We start from the raw sequence: 18,560 nt of genomic DNA, 5'->3' as shown, positions 1-18,560 counted from the left end.
GCTGCAGCCCTTGCGCGGCCGTCCCCACGCGCGTCCCCAGTGAGCGCACGGCCACACACCCCATCTGGGTTTCCCTTCCCTTTTCCAGGAAGAACCCAGGGGCGCGCACAGATATAACTAAAGGCGGCGTCTGCAGATTGCTAGAGAGCACGTCTGCCCCCCAGCCGTCCGCACAGAGCCGGCGTTCCGGTTCCCGGCCGGCCGCGTCCGGGCTGCGGCGCGTGTCCCCGCGTCCCGAGTCCCCGGCGCGGGGACGGCCGCGGCTCTGGCGCAGACGCGCAGACGCGCGGGCGGGTGGCCCTTTAAAGGCCCCGCCGCCATCCGGGGACATCTCTGCGGCGCCGCGCGGGTGGGGCTCGGGCTCGACGTCAGCGCCGCCGCGGCCAGACCCCGCCGCCCCTCACCTGCGCGCGGGCGCCATTGGCTCCGCCGAACCCGGCCGGCCAGCACGCTGCGGTACCCGGAGCGCGGACCCGAGCGGAGCCTGCGGTCCCCGGTGCCTGCGGACCCGAGCGGAGCCTGCGGTCCCCGGTGCCTGCGGTCCCCGGAGCGCGCGGACCCGAGCGGTGCCTGTGGTCCCCGGAGCGCGCGGACCCGAGCGGTGCCTGCGGTCCCCGGAGCGAGCGGACCGAGCGTAGCCTGCGGCCCCCGGAGCGCGCGGACCGGAGCGGAGCCTGCGGGCCATGGCCGGGCGCGAGGCCCGGGCGCTGCTGGCGCTGGGCGCGCTGGCCGCCTGCGCGGGGCTGGCGGGCGCGGCGGGCGCGCGGCGCGGGGGCGGCCTGCCCTTCGAGTACCACCGCTACCCCGAGCTGCGCGAGGCGCTGGTGGCCGTGTGGCTGCAGTGCGCGGCCGTCGCCAGGCTCTACTCGGCCGGGCGCAGCGCCGAGGGCCGCGAGCTGCTGGTGCTCGAGCTGTCGGACAACCCGGGCGTCCACGAGCCGGGTAAGCGCCCGCGGCCGGGGGAGCCGGGCCGTGCGGTGCCGGGGCCGGTGCGGTGCCGGGGCTGTGCGGTGCCGGGGCCCGTGCGGTGCCGGGGCCCGTGGGGTGCTGGGGCCGGTGCGGTGTCGGGGCGGGGCAGGGCGGGGCAGGGCGGGAGGCCCGACCGGGCGCTGCGGGAGGCCGGGCGGTCCGGATCCGTGTCCGCGGGCGGGGGCGGGGGGGGGGCCGCGGACGGGGCAGGGAACTCCTGAGGGAATAACTGTCAGCCGGGGGTTGGGGGGCCCTCGCTACCGGGGTGCCAGGGTGAGGTGCAGAGGCGGGTGAGAGGACAGGGCGGAGGCGTCCGTTAGGGCCCAATTCCTGGGACCCGCTCGTTGGTCCCGCGGGCTCCGCGTGCGCATCTGCGCCGGGACGTGCGCTGGGCGGGGTGGGGGGACGTTGAGGTGCTCGAGGCGGGGATGCTCTCGGGGTGGGGGGTGCGCTCTTGGCAGGGGGTGCGCTCGGGGTTGGGGGTGCGCTCAGGATTGGGGGGTGCTCTTGGGACGAGGGTGCTCTCGGTGTTGGGGGTGCTCTCTTGGCGGGGGTTGCACTCAGGGTTGGGGGTGCACTCGGGGACATTGAGGTGCTCTGGGGGCGGGGGGTGCTCTGTGGGGTGCACTTGGGGCTGGGGGTGCTCTCAGGGAGGGGTGAGGGTGCTCTCGGGGTCGGGGTGCTCTCGGGGTGGGGGTGCTTGGGGCGGGGTGGACGTGCTCTTGGGGTGGGGGTGCTCGAGGCGGGGTGCACTTGGGGCGGGGGGTGCTCTCGGGGTGGGGGTGCTCGGGGTGCTGTCGGTCCTGGGCGGTGGTCTGTGCGGACTCGCAGGTCCTCCTAGCCTGGCGGAAAGGTGAAAGGTCAGCTCTGACAGGCGTTCCTGTCCTGAAACTGCACTCGGTCTTTCTAGGGAGAAAGGACGATTGCATTTTGTCTGGTTTTAACCACGTGAGATGAATAGTTTGTCACCTGGTGTTTATTCCACCTGATACTCCCAAGTAGCTGACGTGTGCATCTTCCTTGAGTATGTCAGGGCGAGTCGTACTTCATGCTAAATGTGAGGCATTTAGTATTAATAGAAAAGTATTTTAAAAATGTTCTTGGGGCTTTTTTCATTACGTTTCTGCTCTTTGGAAATGATTTAGGCCTGATCTTCTGGTAATCAGGCTCTGCTAATGTAAGCTGGGCTAGCAATGTCAGCATGCAATGCTCTTTTCTTTTTAAATGACAAAGCAAGAAAAATGGGCTAAAAATTCTCAAGGAAGGGCCAGAATAGTTCCATAATGAATGATACATAGGGACCGAGCTGAGATGGAATTAAAATAGGTGTTCAACAGACATTTTGATCTTCAAATGATAGAGGCACCCTGACAAAGCGAAACAGTATACACAGGTACAGCACTTCCCAGTGCAGAACAGCCAGTGAGAGGGGACTCGCTTAGATTGGCGGTTTATGGACAGAGAAGTTTGTTGACACACCCAGCCTCTTCCTGAGCAGAAAGAAGTGATTTTTTTTTTTTTTTTTTTTTTTTTTTTTGAGACAGAGTCTCACTCTGTTGCGGGGGCTAGAGTGCCGTGCATCAGCCTAGCTCACAGCAACCTCACACTCCTGGGCTCAAGCAATTCTCCTGCCTCAGCCTCCGTAGTAGCTGGGACTACAGGCATGCTCCACCACGTCCAGCTAATTTTTTCTGTATATTTTTAGTTGGCCAATTAATTCCTTTCTATTTTTAGTAGAGACAGGGTCTCGCTTTTGCTCAGGCTGGTTTCCAACTCCTGACCTTGAGTGATCTTCCCGCCTTGGCCTCCCAGAGTGCTAGGATGACAGGCGTGAGCCACCACACCCAGCCAGGTTCCCTCTATACTGAGAGTTTGTGTTTGCGACCAGCTTGGGACTGGGGTGAGGACTGTGCTCAGACTGGGCTGGGGGCTGATTCCAGGTGCTTGCAGAAGTCCCCGTGAGATGTCATACCTGCCAGGCACGATCATTTCCCTCACTTTCCTCTCCTTTTACGTATATTTTATACTTTTTTCTTCATAAGGACTCATGTGTTCAAACCCAGACACATGTTTTCCTAGGCATGCGTGTCCATATTAAAATACAGTGCTCATAAAAGAAACCGTCATTACATCTAAGCTGTGGAATCATACCCCCAGACCACGCCTCCCAGGATGAAATAGGAGTTACCATTTGTTTGTTTGAAACACTGTTTCTTTTATATGTAGTTCAGGATTGCTCTTGGGAAGTAAATCTGACTTATAGCTGAAATGGTATCTCAAAAGCATTCTTCAGAGCATGGATTTTTCTCTCTTGAAGGCTATAATGATTATTTTGGACTTATTCCTCCCCTCTCGCTTCCCCCCTGAATTTACACACTTTAAAGTTTGAAGTGTATACATGCCGGCATGCATTGGCCAGATATCGTGATGGAACATTTAACGTTGGCAGCATTTTCTGCACAACTTGAAAAGCAGAGCTGGGGATTTTGATTATTTGTGTGGCCTCTTTTCATAACAGATTAGTACCTATTTGTGGGAAATGATTACAATTAAGTAGCACCTTACAGGTGGTGAACATAGATTTTAGATTGGGGAGAAGAATCTAGAGCTACTGCCTGTGGTCAAGAGTTATTTTTAGACCTGAGTGCGTCAGCACAGCTTTGCCAGAAGTAATGCTCCTGACTGGCTTGTGCTTGGCTGCTGGAAGGGGGAGTGGGGCTGCCCCAGCCTGACATCATTTGCTTAGACCAAGAGGGGGCAGGTGAGTCCCCTGAACCACCTGTTCGCAGACCTGCCATGGGTGAAACCTCCACTCTGCATGCTCTTCCTTGGGGAGAGACACTATTAAATACAGGCTGGGCGTGGTGGCTCACGCCTGTAACCCTAGCACTCTGGGAGGCTGAGGCAGGCGGATCACTCAAGGTCAGGAGTTCAAGACCAGCCTGAGTAAGAGCGAGACTTCCGTCTCTACTAAAAAAAATAGAAAGAAATTAGCTGGACAACTAAACATATATATAAAAAATTAGCCGGGCATGGTGGCGCATGCCTGCAGTCCCAGCTACTCGGGAGGCTGAGGCAGGAGGATCGCTTGAGCCCAGGAGTGTGAGGTTGCTGTGAGGTAGGCTGACACCACGGCACTCTAGCCCGGGCAATAGAGGGAGACTCTGTCTCAAAACAAAACAAAATGCAAAATAGCCCCTGTAAGGAGTGACATGCCAAGCTTTTCCCAATGCATGTTTTTCGATGGAACCTTAGGTCAGCATGATTTGATAGGTATTAGGTAAAAAAAAGATAAACAGGTTTGTGTATAGCAAGGCTTACCAGAGCTCTTAATGTGCTAATAGATGTTTCAGATCTCCAAGGCAGACGCACACTGGGCGGCATTTTCCAGTCTTCTTTCCCCGTGGAATTCCCACCCCCCCCCCTTCTTATTGAAAAAGGAAGCTTATCTTGAAGCTTGCTGCACCAGCCTGAGAAGCAGCAGCCTTGGCGTTGGCCTTCTCAGCGTGGCGGTAACCAGTCCCCCGGGGCGATTCTCCAGCAGCGGCTCTTGTGCAGGGAGCTCTTCCGGGTGGGGAATACGCTTTCCATTTTCCCGGTAAAGAGCTAGGGGAGTGGTTCATGTGCAGAAAGCTCTTAAGGTTACACTGACTGCATTCAGAGCTTGATTCTGAGGTAACGAGACTTATGACAGATCATTCTGATTGGGAAGATGGACAAATGCGTCCCAGCTCATCTTTGGTTGTTAAATAGCCTCGTGCTTTTAACTTCTGTGTACCTCCTTTTCTTGTCTGTAGAATGGGAATGCTTTAAAACTCAGACCTCACAGGGCTGCTGTGAGGCCCAAGTTGGATAGTATTATTAATATGTAGAAATAAACTTAATGCAGTTGCTTACATCTGGTTATTAAGAAGATGGGCTAATTTGTGAACTTTTTTCCCCTTTACTTTCAGTTGGTCTGAAAAATGTGCTCCCTGGGGTTTAAGTCACTTAGTGTGCACACCCTTGAGGTCTGCCCCACCAGCCTGCTGCAAGCTGACCCCCGAGGACAGGGCTCACTGACAGCCCCGAAGGACTTTTTCCTCTTCTCACTGTTTTATCTTGCTCCCTTCCTTTCTCCCTCCCTTCCTCTCTCTCTTCCTCATTCCCTCCCTTCCCTGTTTCCTTCAGAGTCTCACTCTGTCACCCTGGGTAGAGTGCAGTAGTGTCGTCATAGCTCACTGCAGCCTCCAACTCCTGAGCTCAAGCGATCCTCCTGCCTCAGCCTCCCCAGTAGCTGGGACTGCAGGCAGGAACATGATGCCCAGCTAAGTTTTTTTCTATTTTAGTAGAAATGAGGTCTCACTCTTGTTCAGGCTGGCTTTGAACTCCTGACCTCAAGCTATCCTCCCGCCTCGGCCTCCCAGAGTGCTAGGATTACAGGTATGAGCCACCATGCCTGGCAGCCTTCTTGCTGTTTTCTTGTTCACAAATGTTTGCTTTTTTATCTATTTTTAAAATGTGGGGCATTTCTGCTTTTCTTCTGTGTGACATCCTGTTTTGCTTTGCTCAGTAGGAATAGTCAAAGTGTTCGTCATTATTTCAGAAAGTCTTTATGACTGTTTCTTCAGGTAGCTAAATAAATCTAGAGCAATTTCTTGCTCTTGCTTAGGCTGGTCTCGAACTCTTGACCTTAAGCGATCCTCCCACCTCAGCCTGCCAAAGTGCTAGGCTTCCCAAAGTGCTAGCCGTGAGTTGCTGTACCCAACCTCAAATTGTAAACTGTAACCATGAGTTTAGGGCATTAAAGCTTCAATATAAAAGTTGGGTTGTCACCTCCCTGGTTACGTCCTGAATAACCTTTTTCTTTTTCCTAATGAAAGGGTGATTTCTAAAACAGCTTTTCCTCGTAACTATTGCTGTATAACATTCCACACTGCAATCAAATTTCCATGGTGAAAACAGGCCTTTGTTAATATAACTAATAATTTCAGTTTAATTTAGGGAGCATTTAGTGAACACCCACTATGTGATGCTGTTTTACTTTATCTGCCAGTCACCCTTTGAAGCAAATCTTTTTTTTTTTGAGACAGAGTCTCACTCTGTTGCCGGGGCTAGAGTGCCATGGCATCAGCCTAGCTCACAGCAACCTCACACTCCTGGGCTCAAGCAATCCTCCTGCCTCAGCCTCCCGAGTAGCTTGGGACTGCAGGCACCACCATGCCCGGCTAATTTTTTCTCTATATATTTTTAGCTGGCCAGTTAATTTCTTTGCATTTTTAATGGAGACGGGGTCTCACTCTTGCTCAGGCTGGTTTTGAACTCCTGACCTTGAGCGATCCTCCTAGGATTGCAGGCGTGAGCCACCGAGCCCGGCCCTTTGAAGCAAATCTTGAAATGTGTTATTTTATTTCTTGCCTTGTGTCACTGTCTCCCGCACGCTGAGCTGAATTTGCACACTGTGTCACCAGTGGACACTGCAAAGTGCTCGCTGCACCTAGACACAACGTTCAAAGCTTCCTTCTACATCTGGTTCTTGACGTAGCAAATGTAAAGACAGTCTCTGTGCAGGAAGCTACTGAAAATGTTAAAGACATTTGCAAAATAAAATATTTTCTGCTTTTGTGTGTGTTTTAGGTGTGGTGTTGGACATCTGACTGTAAAGTACAACACCCTATTGAAATAGTTTCATTTGCTTCCAATCATGACATTGTGCAGCACAGTTTTTTTTTTTTAAGTTTGCTAGAGGAAACCAGTCTTATTCGTTGTGGGTACTCAGTCAGTGTTAAGCCAGATTCTCAACATAACTAGCATCATGGGAATTCAGTTAATGCAGTTTTGGAAACTGCATTAACTCCACGAGATCTCACACAAAGAGAAATCAGTGTGTTCAATGTCTTTTCTCTGGAGTCAAATTCAGTTTTTGGAAAATGCCAAAGCAATAAAAAAATCTGGATATATGATTCTCACGTGAATGCTGTGTGGATCTATAGTGAAGGATACTCTGCAGACATGTGGACTAAAATACTATCTGGAAGTGTGAGTTTTGTCTAGGTTTTGATAATGGCCAGATGACTGTGAATGCAGAAATCATCTTAAATTGTTTTAAATTTAAAATTAGTTTATTTATAGAGTTCACTTGCATCTACAAAATAACCTTCGCTTTTCTTGTTTTCACTTCTATTTATAGCTATTATCAGAAATTGAGTTTTTTAATCTGAGTGGTTGATTCTTTTTTAAAAATCACTTTTCAAAAGTATTTTTCTTTCAGGAAATTTTCTTGGGCTATTATTGTCCTGTCTAAATATGGTCACATATTCTACTAGGGTTTTTAAATAGCTGTGCTGAATTTGTGTTTGTTTTCACGAGGATACTACTGTGTTTCCCCGAAAATGAGACGGTCTTATATTTATTTTTCCTCAAGAAGACACCCTAGGGCTTATATTTCAGGAGATGTGTTATTTTTTTTAAGTACAGTACAACAATCTACATTTATTCAAATATAGTTAAGTCGTCTTCTTCTGGAACATCATCCTAACTCTCGAAATGCCGAATTCTGTCCTGAATGTCTTGCAACTGTATTTCCTTTAGAACCAGTGGCCCCGATCTCTCATGTCAAGTCATAGAGCTCTCACGGGGCAGATGAGAAGGGCTGCTCGTCTTCTTTCCCGCTCCGCGACGACATGCACGGGTTGTACAGATGCGCTGCGTGGCCACGCCCGTCACTAGGTCTTATTTTCGGGGTGGGGCTTCTATTGCGCAAGTGCTTAGAAATAATGCTAGGGCTTATTTTATGGGCAGGTCTTGTTATTTTCGGGGAAACACGGTACCTGGGTCCTCTGAGCTGGGTCTGAAGAGTCTGGTGACCTTAATGTGGCCCCATGTTCTCTTCTCTGCCTCACCTTTCTTTTTCACCTGTGCATAGTAAAGCAAGGCAGAGCCGTGGCTTGGATGTCGCTGGGAGGTTTCGTCTGAGAAACGTGGGACATGTGGGCACACTCACTGTCAGCCTGTGTCTCTCGACAGCCTCCAGTTTGGTCCTAAATTAACGCTTTTCTATTCTTATCGCAGGTTAAGAAATTAGATAATATTCATCTTTATAGGAACTCGGTGCTTGAAGTGTCTCCCACTTGGTGAGTTTAAAAGCAAAATCAGAGTGGACGTGGGGGTTTGTGCCCACAGTCTGGGCACTCAGGAAGCTCGGGTGTGAGGATGGCCTAAGCTCCTCAGGGGTTTGAGACCAGCCCACGAAACATAGTGAGACCTGTCTTAAAAAAGAAAAGTCAAGTACATACATTTCTCTCTTTTTAAAAGATCTTAAGAGAATGATCTTCATTTATGCCCTGCAAAAACGCACATAAGCTACTGTTAGGCACTAGGAAAATCTTAGTACATATATATTAAGAGTAGTTACACTGTAAGAAAGACAGGTAGCTTGAGAAGCTTATTTTTTAAAGGAGTTATTTAAAAACAGTTTTATGGAGCTGTAGAAGGAACCGTCTGAGTCTTAAAGCAGGCACATTTGGGTTAAGTTTGCACTGCCTTTGCTTGTCCACCAGGGACAGCCCATTATTGGCTAGTGGAGGGGCCCAACTTCTCGTCCTCAGCACGGTCCACTCCGTTTCTGACAGAAGTCAGAGCTGTCAGATGAGGCTGCAAAATCCAGTTGAAAAGTTAATGACGTGAAGCTTTGCTCGTGCTGGTCCACCCTTCTCAAAGCTAATTTTGCAGGCAAACATACAAAACCTGTTAGAAAGGCAAGGTAACGTATAACCATTTATAAATTAAATTTTATAAAATTACTTGGCGGAATGAACTTCGTTAAGTGTGACTGAAATAATAAATGAACAAGTCCAAACATCCGGTGAAAATACTCTCAATCAGATTTAAGACGTATTTTGATGATGTCAGTGCTTAATTCACCATTGCCAGGTCGTAAAGTGAGGGGAGGTTTCGTGACGTGTCTGTCGTCTCCTGGACCCAGAACAGTGACCGCGCACGTTCTTGCGGACCAGCTGGTTGCTCTTGTGGACCACAAGACCATCAAAATATCTTTCCTCAAGTTAGAATAACTCTGGGCTGAATGTTGCTTGGAACAGTCTCCCCAGAGTGTAGATGGGCCCCACTGTTCCCCCGGCCAGTATAGCACCTGCGGTCAAGAGCGTTGTACGTTTTCACGTGCATAGGTTGTGCACAGGTTCCTGTACCTCTCAAACCTATTTCAGTTCCCAATTTGCTCTCTGCTGGTGAGCTATGGACCGAGCTGGAGAAACTGTATTAGAAGAGTGTGTTAATTTTACTAGTGTGTCTGAATTGGTGGATTGTATGTTGAGGACATCTCTAGGGCTTCCTCTGGCGGTAGAACCATGGACTGTGTGGGAATGACTTTTAGTATTTTGAGGCCCCTCTCCCATTATTCCCAGGCTTCTGGGATGCTTTTTGTAGACTGCTCAGATTGCTGGGTAGATGGGAGCTGAGGGCACCTCATACTGCTTTTTTTTTTTGAGTCTCACTCTGTTGCCCAGGCTAGAGTGCCGTGGCATCAGCCTAGCTCACAGCAACCTCAAACTCCTGGGCTCAAGTGATCCTCCTGCCTCAGCCTCCTGAATAGCTGGGGCTACAGGCATGTGCCACCACGCCCGGCTAATTTTTTCTATATATTTTTAGTTGGCCACCTTATAGTGTTTTAACAAACATTTCCTCTTCTCCTTTGATGCTGTTTCAGTCCGCACAAATCATATCTTGAAAAATCACATCTGACTTTCAGGAATGTCAATTCAGTGTGAGTTTGGAGATATTTTTTCCTGAATAATTTAAAAGCTCTCATTTTTGTTGCTGTTGTTCTTTTAACATTGAAGCTGAACCCAGCAGTTGCTGTAATCCTGTGACGTCTTGTACAGGGAGAGTGAATGAATGAGAATGTGTCTCCCAGAGAATGTTCAGAAGGGTCAGACTTGCCAGGATTTTCTCAGAAATTCAGTGGGTAAAGGGACGTATTTATGGACTCCGTAAAGAGAGTGACATAAGGAAATCATTCATACCTCTGCCAGCATTTCCAGGAGGCCGAGAAGGCTGTCCTTTGTGGACCCCCGCATTTTCCATGCTGCTCTCGGTTCTGAGGCCAGGTAATAGGAAACGCCCCGCTAACCACTCGCAGGGATAAATAATACTAACCGGGCGGGTCACCGAGGGAAAAATAAAGACATTCATTCACAGGCACGTGGAAATGCCAGAGAGAATTGCTTTCAAATCAGTCCTCATTCGGAAATCACACTCAGGAGAAGTGGGGAGCAGTGTGGGGCGCTGACTCTTTTCATCTGATTGGAGAATATAATTTTCAGGGTGTTGGCCTTTGGGGTCGATTTCCCTCATCTGGATGGTGAAACTGCTTGGAATGGAGCTTATGCTAACATATGTGTGTATGTTAGTATGCATGCATGTGATGTATATATGTAAGTCAAGCATGCAATATGGTTATAGTACATATTATAGAAGCATATATTAGGCATATACTGTATTATTAATATATTGTCATGAGCAACAATGGATTGCTAATGCTTTTCCACCTAGGTACCTGTTACTGAGCACTGAACACCCTCCAAAGTCATGGAGGGAAAAGAGGTAATGTGATTTTGTTAGGCTAATTTCCAGCAGTTTAGTACAGCCCAATTCTGTTCTGCTTTGACTATTTAATTCAAAAGCCATGTTTGAAAACACAAGCAAACAGAGAAGGCAACGCAGTCTGAGTGACTGCAGGAGAATCGAGGCCGGAGCTGTTCTCCGTGCATTGGCAGCTGTTCTGGAACATTCCTCCAGCTGCTTTTGTCCAACGCTTGAATAATGATCATGCAGCTTGTCAGATGCCTTTGGGAGAGAAATTCACCATGCAGAAATATTTAGCATTTCACCAGTGTTTCCAATTATAGGTTTTTGATTAGGGTAAGTTTATTTTGAGTTTACTCCCAGTGTCAAACCCAGTCTTCGTTGGTGCTCCGTAGGATTGTGAGATGTTAGAATTATAGAGTTTTCTTTCCTAGCTGGAAGGAAGGAACACTCTCAATTTTTTTTTTAAGACAGAGCCTCGCTCCGTTGCCTGGGCTAGAGTGCTGTGGCATCAGCCTAGCTCACAGCAACCTCCAACTCCTGGGCTCAAGCGATTCTCCTGCCTCAGCCTCCCAAGTAGCTGGGACTACAGGCATGCGCCACCATGCCCGGCTAATTTTTTCTACTTTTTAGTAGAGACGGGGTCTCTCTCTTGCTCAGGCTGGTTTTGAACTCTTGACCTTGAGCGATCCGACAGCCTCGGCCTCCCAGAGTGCTAGGATTACAGGCGTGAGCCACCGCCCCCGGCCCGAACACTCATTTTATAGATGATGAAGTTGAGCTGCAGAGAGATGGAACAACCTGCCCGCAGCTGTGAAGCCAGGAGCCTGGACTTGTTTTCTGCGGCACGGCAGGGCGCTGTCTTTAGAGCATGTCCCCTGACAGGGCACGAGGATGGGGGAGTGGACGTGGCTGTTTCCTCTGTGCTCACTGAGGACCATAAGCTGTGGCGGGAACTGCAGGCTGTGAGAGGTTTACTGGAATGTGACTTATCAGTGTGTTTCCAAATCCTCAGGGCAGAGCTTCCTCCCGGCCCTGCGGACGGGCTGGGTGTGCCGCGGGTGGGCGGGCAGGGCCCAGGGCAGCAAAGGGTCCGGAAGGCGCTGCAATAACTCACTCGGCGTGCGTGGACTCTCTGCAGGCACTCACAGAGAAGGCTGTTTTTCTTGGCAGCCGGGGCCACTGTCTAGGAAGAAACAAGTTTTCGTTGGAAGACGGCTCTGGGGGAGGCCGGGTCTTCAGGGCTGAGCCGTGAGCTGTGATGGATGAGAAGGAGGCTGGTGGGGAGTCGGAGAAGGAGAGAATGACGTCAGGGCGGTGGCTTCGGGAGACCTGGGGGTGGTAGAAATGTCGGGCGTCAGCAGAGTCTGTTGTGCTCCTCGCTGACGTGTGGGCACATTTCTTTGGAAGATGGGATGGGGGCTTTGTCTTGCTTCCAGACAGGCGTCGGCAACACCCAAGACTGTCTCGGGAAGGGCAGTTGCGTGTACACTGCAGCGCGACTGAGAACTCTTCAGCGGGGATCAGAGACCCGCCGTACCACAGCGCCTCCTAGAACACGCCTGAGACGTCGGGGGAGTTTGAGCCAGGCGCCTCCCACGGTCTCCACTGACCGTTGAGGCCTGGGTCACGTGTCCCCAGTTGGAACCTTGGCCCCACTGGGAGGGGCCTTTGGGGGTGGTGTGGTTTGCGGGGCGGCCCTCGGGGTGTGTGCCCACGCAGAAGGAAGCGTGTGCCGTGGTGGTGGCAGTTGGGGGGGGACGACATCAACGGCTGAAATTGGGCGAGGCTTCCTTTCAAAAAGTCGTGCCCGTGTGGACCTGTCCATGTGTCTGCGTTAGAGTTTAATGCGGAAATGTCACCTGTGCTAACGGGGTCTCAGGTTTGTGTAGGGTGTTTTGCAAGTCAACGACCGTTACGCAGGTTCCCAGAGAACTTTATTTCCGTATTTGCGAATGCCTTATAAAACATGTTAAAGCGCCATAAGAATTACTGACGTTATATTGCGTATTTAATACATGTCCTTTATTAAAAAGAAATATGCATAAGAACGATGTCTGCAATAAAGGGGCCTCCTTAAATTATAGTGCAGATCATAGTGGTACACGCCGTTGTGAGAATTTAAGAACAGATATGAAATACACGTGAGGGAAATTTTGGGTTTTGATTTTTGTCCTAAGAGTAACTCCGCCGAAATGGTTAGATGATACGTTCTGCCGGTCGTTCACAGTCAGGACGTCGGCGAGCAGAACATTCCAGAGTCTCTAGGCTGGTGTTCGCGTGGCAGGGCGTGTTCTCACGTGAGCAGGAAATGGAAGAATAATGCAGTGAAAAGACTTGAGATGGCCGGGTGCGGTGGCTCCCGCCTGTAACCCCAGCACTCTGGGAGGCTGAGGCGGGCGGATCGCTCAAGGTCAGGAGTTTGAAACCAGCCTGAGCAAGAGGGAGACCCCGTCGCTACTAAAAATAGAAAGAGATCAATTGGCCAACTAAAAATATATAGAAAACATTAGCCAGGCATGAGAGGCTGAGGCAGGAGGATCGCTTGAGCCCAGGAGTTTGAGGTTGCTGTGAGCTAGGCTGACGCCATGGCACTCTAGCCTGGGCAACAGTCTCAAAAAAAAAAAAACCCAGTTAATTCTAAAGCCACAACAACTTTTTTCTCTCACAAAGAGGTGCTGCTTTAAAGATGTTTCATTTACTTTGCCCTCTTTTTTTCTACTCCCTCCAAAGGAAAAAAAGTGTGTGTGGGTTGGAATTTTAAAGACAGCAAAGTTTTCATTAAAAAAAACAACAACCACTTTTCAGACAATCAGATTTGTTCTCTGCACATGAGGTTTTAGTCCCTGAACTGGTTTCTGGAGTCTCCTTTAGCCGGCCTGGTCCTCTGGGTGGTTTGGGAGGGGCGTGGCCGGGGGTCTCTGTGCACCTGCCACGCATGGCTTTAAATAGCTCTCAGAAAGTGCAGTTTCAGGTGCTGAAAATAGCACATAAGAAGTTAGGATGATAGAGATGGTTAGAAAAATACTAAGACACAGAACACCACATTTAAAATGAAGGAAGAAAGTGAAGGCAACTGAAAACAAAAAGCTTTAAAACACAGAGTGAGTTAGAAAATAAAGGAAAAAATTAAGGTTTAAAGATGAGCCAAGAAAACATATTTAGGGGTTGTGGAGAGAGAATGAATTTGCTTTACGTTTTTTGCCCACACTTATGTAATGTTTAGTGTATGCCAAGCACTGTTTAAAGACTTAACTCATCCGAGCAACCTATGTGGGGTTGGTACTGCTATTATTTCCACTCTACAAATCAGGAAACTGAGGCCCAGGGAGGTTCAATGACTTTAATATCACAGGTTTGTAAGTGGCAAAGCCAAGATTAGACTGTGTATACGCAGCTACGTTGTTAAGTGAATGCACAGCTCCTGTTTGTTTTGTCTTCCCCCCTTCCAGGACTCGTTCCTCTCTTCTCACCCTCCTCTCTCCCCTTTGTGGGGAAATGTTCTTTGCTGCCGTGTTCTTAGACACCTTCTTTCCAAGCTCTCAAAGCAAACATCCTTTCTGCCTCACCCTCGTATCTCGATTCTACATAATTTCCAGACATTATCTTAGATTGTCTGCATTTTCATCAGGTAAAAAAAAAATATAATCTCCCCTTTATGGGACAAATTATCATTTCAACTTAGACATGGGGCTTTGTTAAAAGTAAGATTTAATTGTTATTCTGAACCATTCATGTGAGGTAACTTAGAGGCTGGAAACAATGAGTATTATTCTGATATTTTCTACATTATTTATTTCATTCTTTGTTCACTGAAGTCGGAGACACTATTGGTGAAAGACTGACGAGAGCACGTGCCAGTGAGGATTTTCTGAGACGTTAGCATTTGTCTTTATATGCAGGACTGTCGGCCCACAAGTGCACGCACAAGCACACACACACCTTTCAGTGCAGCGTGTTAATCTGGGAACGTGAGGAAGTTAGGAACTGAATGCAGACCATGGAAAAGATCATGGCTTTTCAAGAGAGCCCTGGTTTGAGGTCGGTGAAAAAAATCTAGGCAGTTACAATACTTTAGCTAAAGTATCTGATCATTATAGCTGGGAGGGTCTGATATCTTAAGGTGGGTGGCTCATGTCACCCGGAAATCCAATATTTCTTCTGAAGCAGGTGTTGCCATGGTAACAGAATGGCTTAGCACAGAAGACTGATTCTGCGGGCTTCCTGTTTGCAGCACTAATACATTGCCTCCTGCTGTTTTTTATGGAGGGGACCATCTGGCAGGAGCTGTATTTAAAGGTGCAGTTCCCTTGTTAAGAGTGCCAGGTGAGAGGGACTGGGGTGCTGAGAATGGGAGTTGCAGACATTAGCTGTTGTAACCAATCCGTGACTGAGAAGTTCCCCTTCAAATCACTGCCGATTATGGCCAATTAATGTCGTGATTCTTTGACACTGGAAATTAAAGGGCTTTACTGCTGAGCTTGCTTGTGTCATAAGGATTTAAATGTCTAAATATGCTTCAGTACATGATTATGTTAGTCTTGATGTGCCTACAAATTAATCTGCTTGATAAACGGTTTTCACATTTTATGTCCATAAACCAAACAGAGATATATTTTTAAAGTAATAATTGCTGAAGATGTTGAATATATGAGAACATGAATAGTTGTTAGGTTTTTTTTCACATTTAAGAGAGACAAAAATCATGGATTTTCAGGTAAGATGTGTAAAGATGCCAAATACATGTATTGTAATAATTATAACTATGGATTCCAAACAGCAGATACCTGTTGCATTCTATGAAAAGACATTCCCTATTCTTTTTTTTTTTTTTTGAGACAGAGTCTCACTGTATTGCCCGGGCTAGAGTGCCATGGCGTCAGCCTAGCTCACAGCAACCTCAAACTCCTGGGCTCAAGTGATCCTCCTGCCTCAGCCTCCCGAGTACCTGGGACTACAGGCACGCGCCACCATGCCTGGCTAATTTTTTCTCTATATATGTTTAGTTATCCAGCTAATTTATTTCTATTTTTTTAGTAGAGATGGGATCTCGCTCTTGCTTAGGCTGGTCTTGAACTCCTGAGCTCAAGAGATCCTCCTGCCTTGGCCTCCCAGAGTGCTAAGATTACAGGCATTAGTCCCTATGCCTGGCTGAGATATATTCTTAAAGTAATAATTACTGAGAATGTTTAATACATGATAACATGAATAGTTGTTAGGGTTGTTTTTGCGTTTAAGAGAGATAAAAATCATGGATTTTCAAGTAAGATGTGTAAAGATGCCAAATACATGTATTGTAATAATTATAACGGTGGATTCCAAACAGCAGATACCTGTTGTATACCTATGAAAAGACATTCCCTTTTTTTTTTTTTTAAGACAGAGTCTCACTCTGTTGCCTGGGCTAGAGTGAGTGCCGTGGCGTCAGCCTGGCTCACAGCAACCTCTAACTCCTGGGCTCAAGCGATCCTCCTGCCTCAGCTTTACAGGCGTGAGCCACGGCGCCCAGCCTGCGTGCTCTCTCACCACACGCGCATTCCCGAATCACAGCGAGGCGACGTTCGATGCACCACTCTCTCCAGACTGTCCTCACAAAGGGCGCTGGGGGCTTCTCGATAGGGTGACCTTGTGTCTTGCTTTTCACCGGGGCCGTATTCGGGGGTCCCGGGCCCTTGTCAACAGTGCCCCTTTCACCCCAGAAACTGTCCTGGTTTGGGCGGGTTGCGAGTCACCCCAGCTCCTGGCCATCGGTGCCAGCGAGTGTTTTTTGCTCTTTATCTTACTGGATCTCAGTGGAATTTTTTCACTTCCTACACTTGATTGCTCTCCTTCCTGTGACTCAAAATGACACTTCTTTGATTTGCGCTAAATACCTCTCCTGCTCTCCTGGGACCTGCCCAGTCTTTTCTTCTGACCCTGCAGGTGGTGGCTTTGCTCAGAGCTGTTTTGTTTTCTTCCCTTTTCATCACATCCTTTCTCCCCGGACAAGGTCACCCATGCCAGGAGGTGCCTGTGAGGAACAGACATTCTGTGACTCTCGTTTCTCCCCTGAACTTAAGATTTGCGTGTCCACCTGCCTGGCACACGCCTTCACTGTGAGCGGACACGCCGGCAGGAGTCCCAGCACTGGAGCAAGACTGGGTTCCACCTCTGCCGTTTGGCGTTTAAAGATCTTGAGGAGGACAGTCTCTACGGGGCTCAGTTTCCATTCTGTGAAATCATGAGACCTGTCACGTAAGGTTTGCGTGGGGACAAGATGAGACAGCACACGTAGAGTGTCTTGCACAGGTCCTGGTGCACGGTATGCACTTAATAAATAATAGGAGTTATTGCTGTTCTCCAGACTTTATTCTCCTCCTGTTATTCTGTCTTGCTGAGATGTGGGGCACCTGCCCACCTGCGTGAGAGAGGTCCATGTTAGGGGGAACAGGAAATACTGTGGTTCTGGAAAGACCAGGTAGTTCCCCAATCCGTGAGACTCGGAAAGCTGGGATTTAGGCAGGATGGCAGTGGCTGGGGCTCCTGTGGGCTTGTGAGCTCAGGATCCTCTAGGAAGGTGGTGTCTCGGAAAAATTAGTTATTTCAATGTCGAGCCAGGTGTGTGCAAAGTAGGGGCTGGGAGGCGGCCAGGAGGCTGTCAAAATAACACTGCCATGGCAGAGTGCAGGGGTTCATGCCTGTAACTCTAGCCTAGCACACAGCAACCTCAAACTCTTGGGCTCAAGCAATCCTGCTGCCTCAGCCTCCCGAGTAGCTGGGACTACAGGCATGCGCCACCATGCCCGGCTAATTTTTTCTATATATATTAGTTAGCCAATTAATTTCTTTGTATTTTTAGAAGAGACGGGGTCTCGCTCTTGCTCAGGTTGGCTTTGAACTCCTGACCTTGAGCAATCTGCCCGCCTCGGCCTCCCAGAGTGCTGGGATTACAGGCGTGAGCCACTGTGCCCGGCCTAAACTCTAAACTCGTCACAGAAATGTGTGCTCTGCATTGAAGAGGAAAGAGTCAGCATGAAAACCTGAGAAATTTGGCAAGTTGAAAAATGGGAAAGAGAAAACTACTTTGTTAAAAACACTTGTAAGAGTCTCTTCTTTGGAAGAGGATGATGGTGTTGAAACCTGGGGTGCAAGATGCCCGAGCCTCCTCCCTTTCCTGGATTTCGGACACACACACTCGGGACTGTGTAGTCCTGAGCTGAGACTCGGGCTCCCCGAACGCAAGCCCAGACTCAGACGGGACCAATGAACGAACAGCTCGAGGGAATCCTGGGGAGCATTTATTTGATGGCTGCTGCTTCCCTAGCCAGGGGCAACTCACAGGGCCACTGGCCTAGGGCGAGTGCCCATCAGGGAGGGGACCCTCGCCACCCGCACGGCAGTCACCTGAGTCTCGCGCCCGCTGAGTGTGAAAAGAAGACAGTGTCAAAGACGTAAAAACCGCATTCTGCACATGCCTGCAGTCCCATTTACTCGGGAGGCTGAGGCAGGAGGATCGCTGGAGCCCAGGAGTTTGAGGTTGCTGTGAGCGAGGCTGACGCCACGGCACTCACTCTAGCCTGGGTGACAGAGCCAGACTCTGTCTCAAAAAAAAAAAAAAAAAAAAAAAAATCACATTCTGAAGGCCACGAGATGCATGTTCCGGAAGACAATTTATTAGTGGCACAGTAAATAAAAGCCAGTGTCTGCGCCCTGGCGGGAAGCAGTGTGGAGTGGTGTGAGAGATGTCGGCGGAGGCTGTCTCTGCACAATCTGGAAGTTAGACTAGATCATCACCAAGGCCCCAGCTCTGCAGTTCTGCCACCACTGCCAATATGACAATGATTTAATTGTTGAACAAAATTTATGTGGCAACAGATGCCACGGGGAATGTGTTTTCCGGCTTGCTAACAACACAGACAGAGGAAGTGAAAAGCCTCTTAAAAATAATTCATGTTTTTAATTTCATCCTCATCTTTGTTTTATCTCTAGCTTTTTGTTTGTTTGTTTGTTTGTTTTTTTGAGACAGAGTC

The 18,560-nt window shown here is 49.0% G+C and overlaps 1 protein-coding gene across 1 annotated transcript in view; it reads left to right on the top strand.

The window, feature by feature from the left end:
• The first annotated feature begins 423 nt into the window (after positions 1 to 423).
• CPE (carboxypeptidase E) overlaps positions 424 to 18,560 on the top strand; it is a 58,869-nt gene continuing 40,732 nt past the window's right edge. Inside the window, exon 1 of the mRNA XM_020280271.2 lies at positions 424 to 942. Coding sequence (XP_020135860.2) covers positions 684 to 942 — 259 coding nt within the window. The 5' untranslated portion in view covers positions 424 to 683. The remainder of the gene's footprint in view (positions 943 to 18,560) is intronic.

This window comes from Microcebus murinus, chromosome 15 (assembly GCF_040939455.1).
Source record: "Microcebus murinus isolate Inina chromosome 15, M.murinus_Inina_mat1.0, whole genome shotgun sequence".
NCBI classification, from domain to species: domain Eukaryota; kingdom Metazoa; phylum Chordata; class Mammalia; order Primates; family Cheirogaleidae; genus Microcebus; species Microcebus murinus.
The sequence above is the reverse complement of the archived record's forward strand: the minus strand, read 5'-3'. Positions and strand labels throughout refer to the sequence as shown.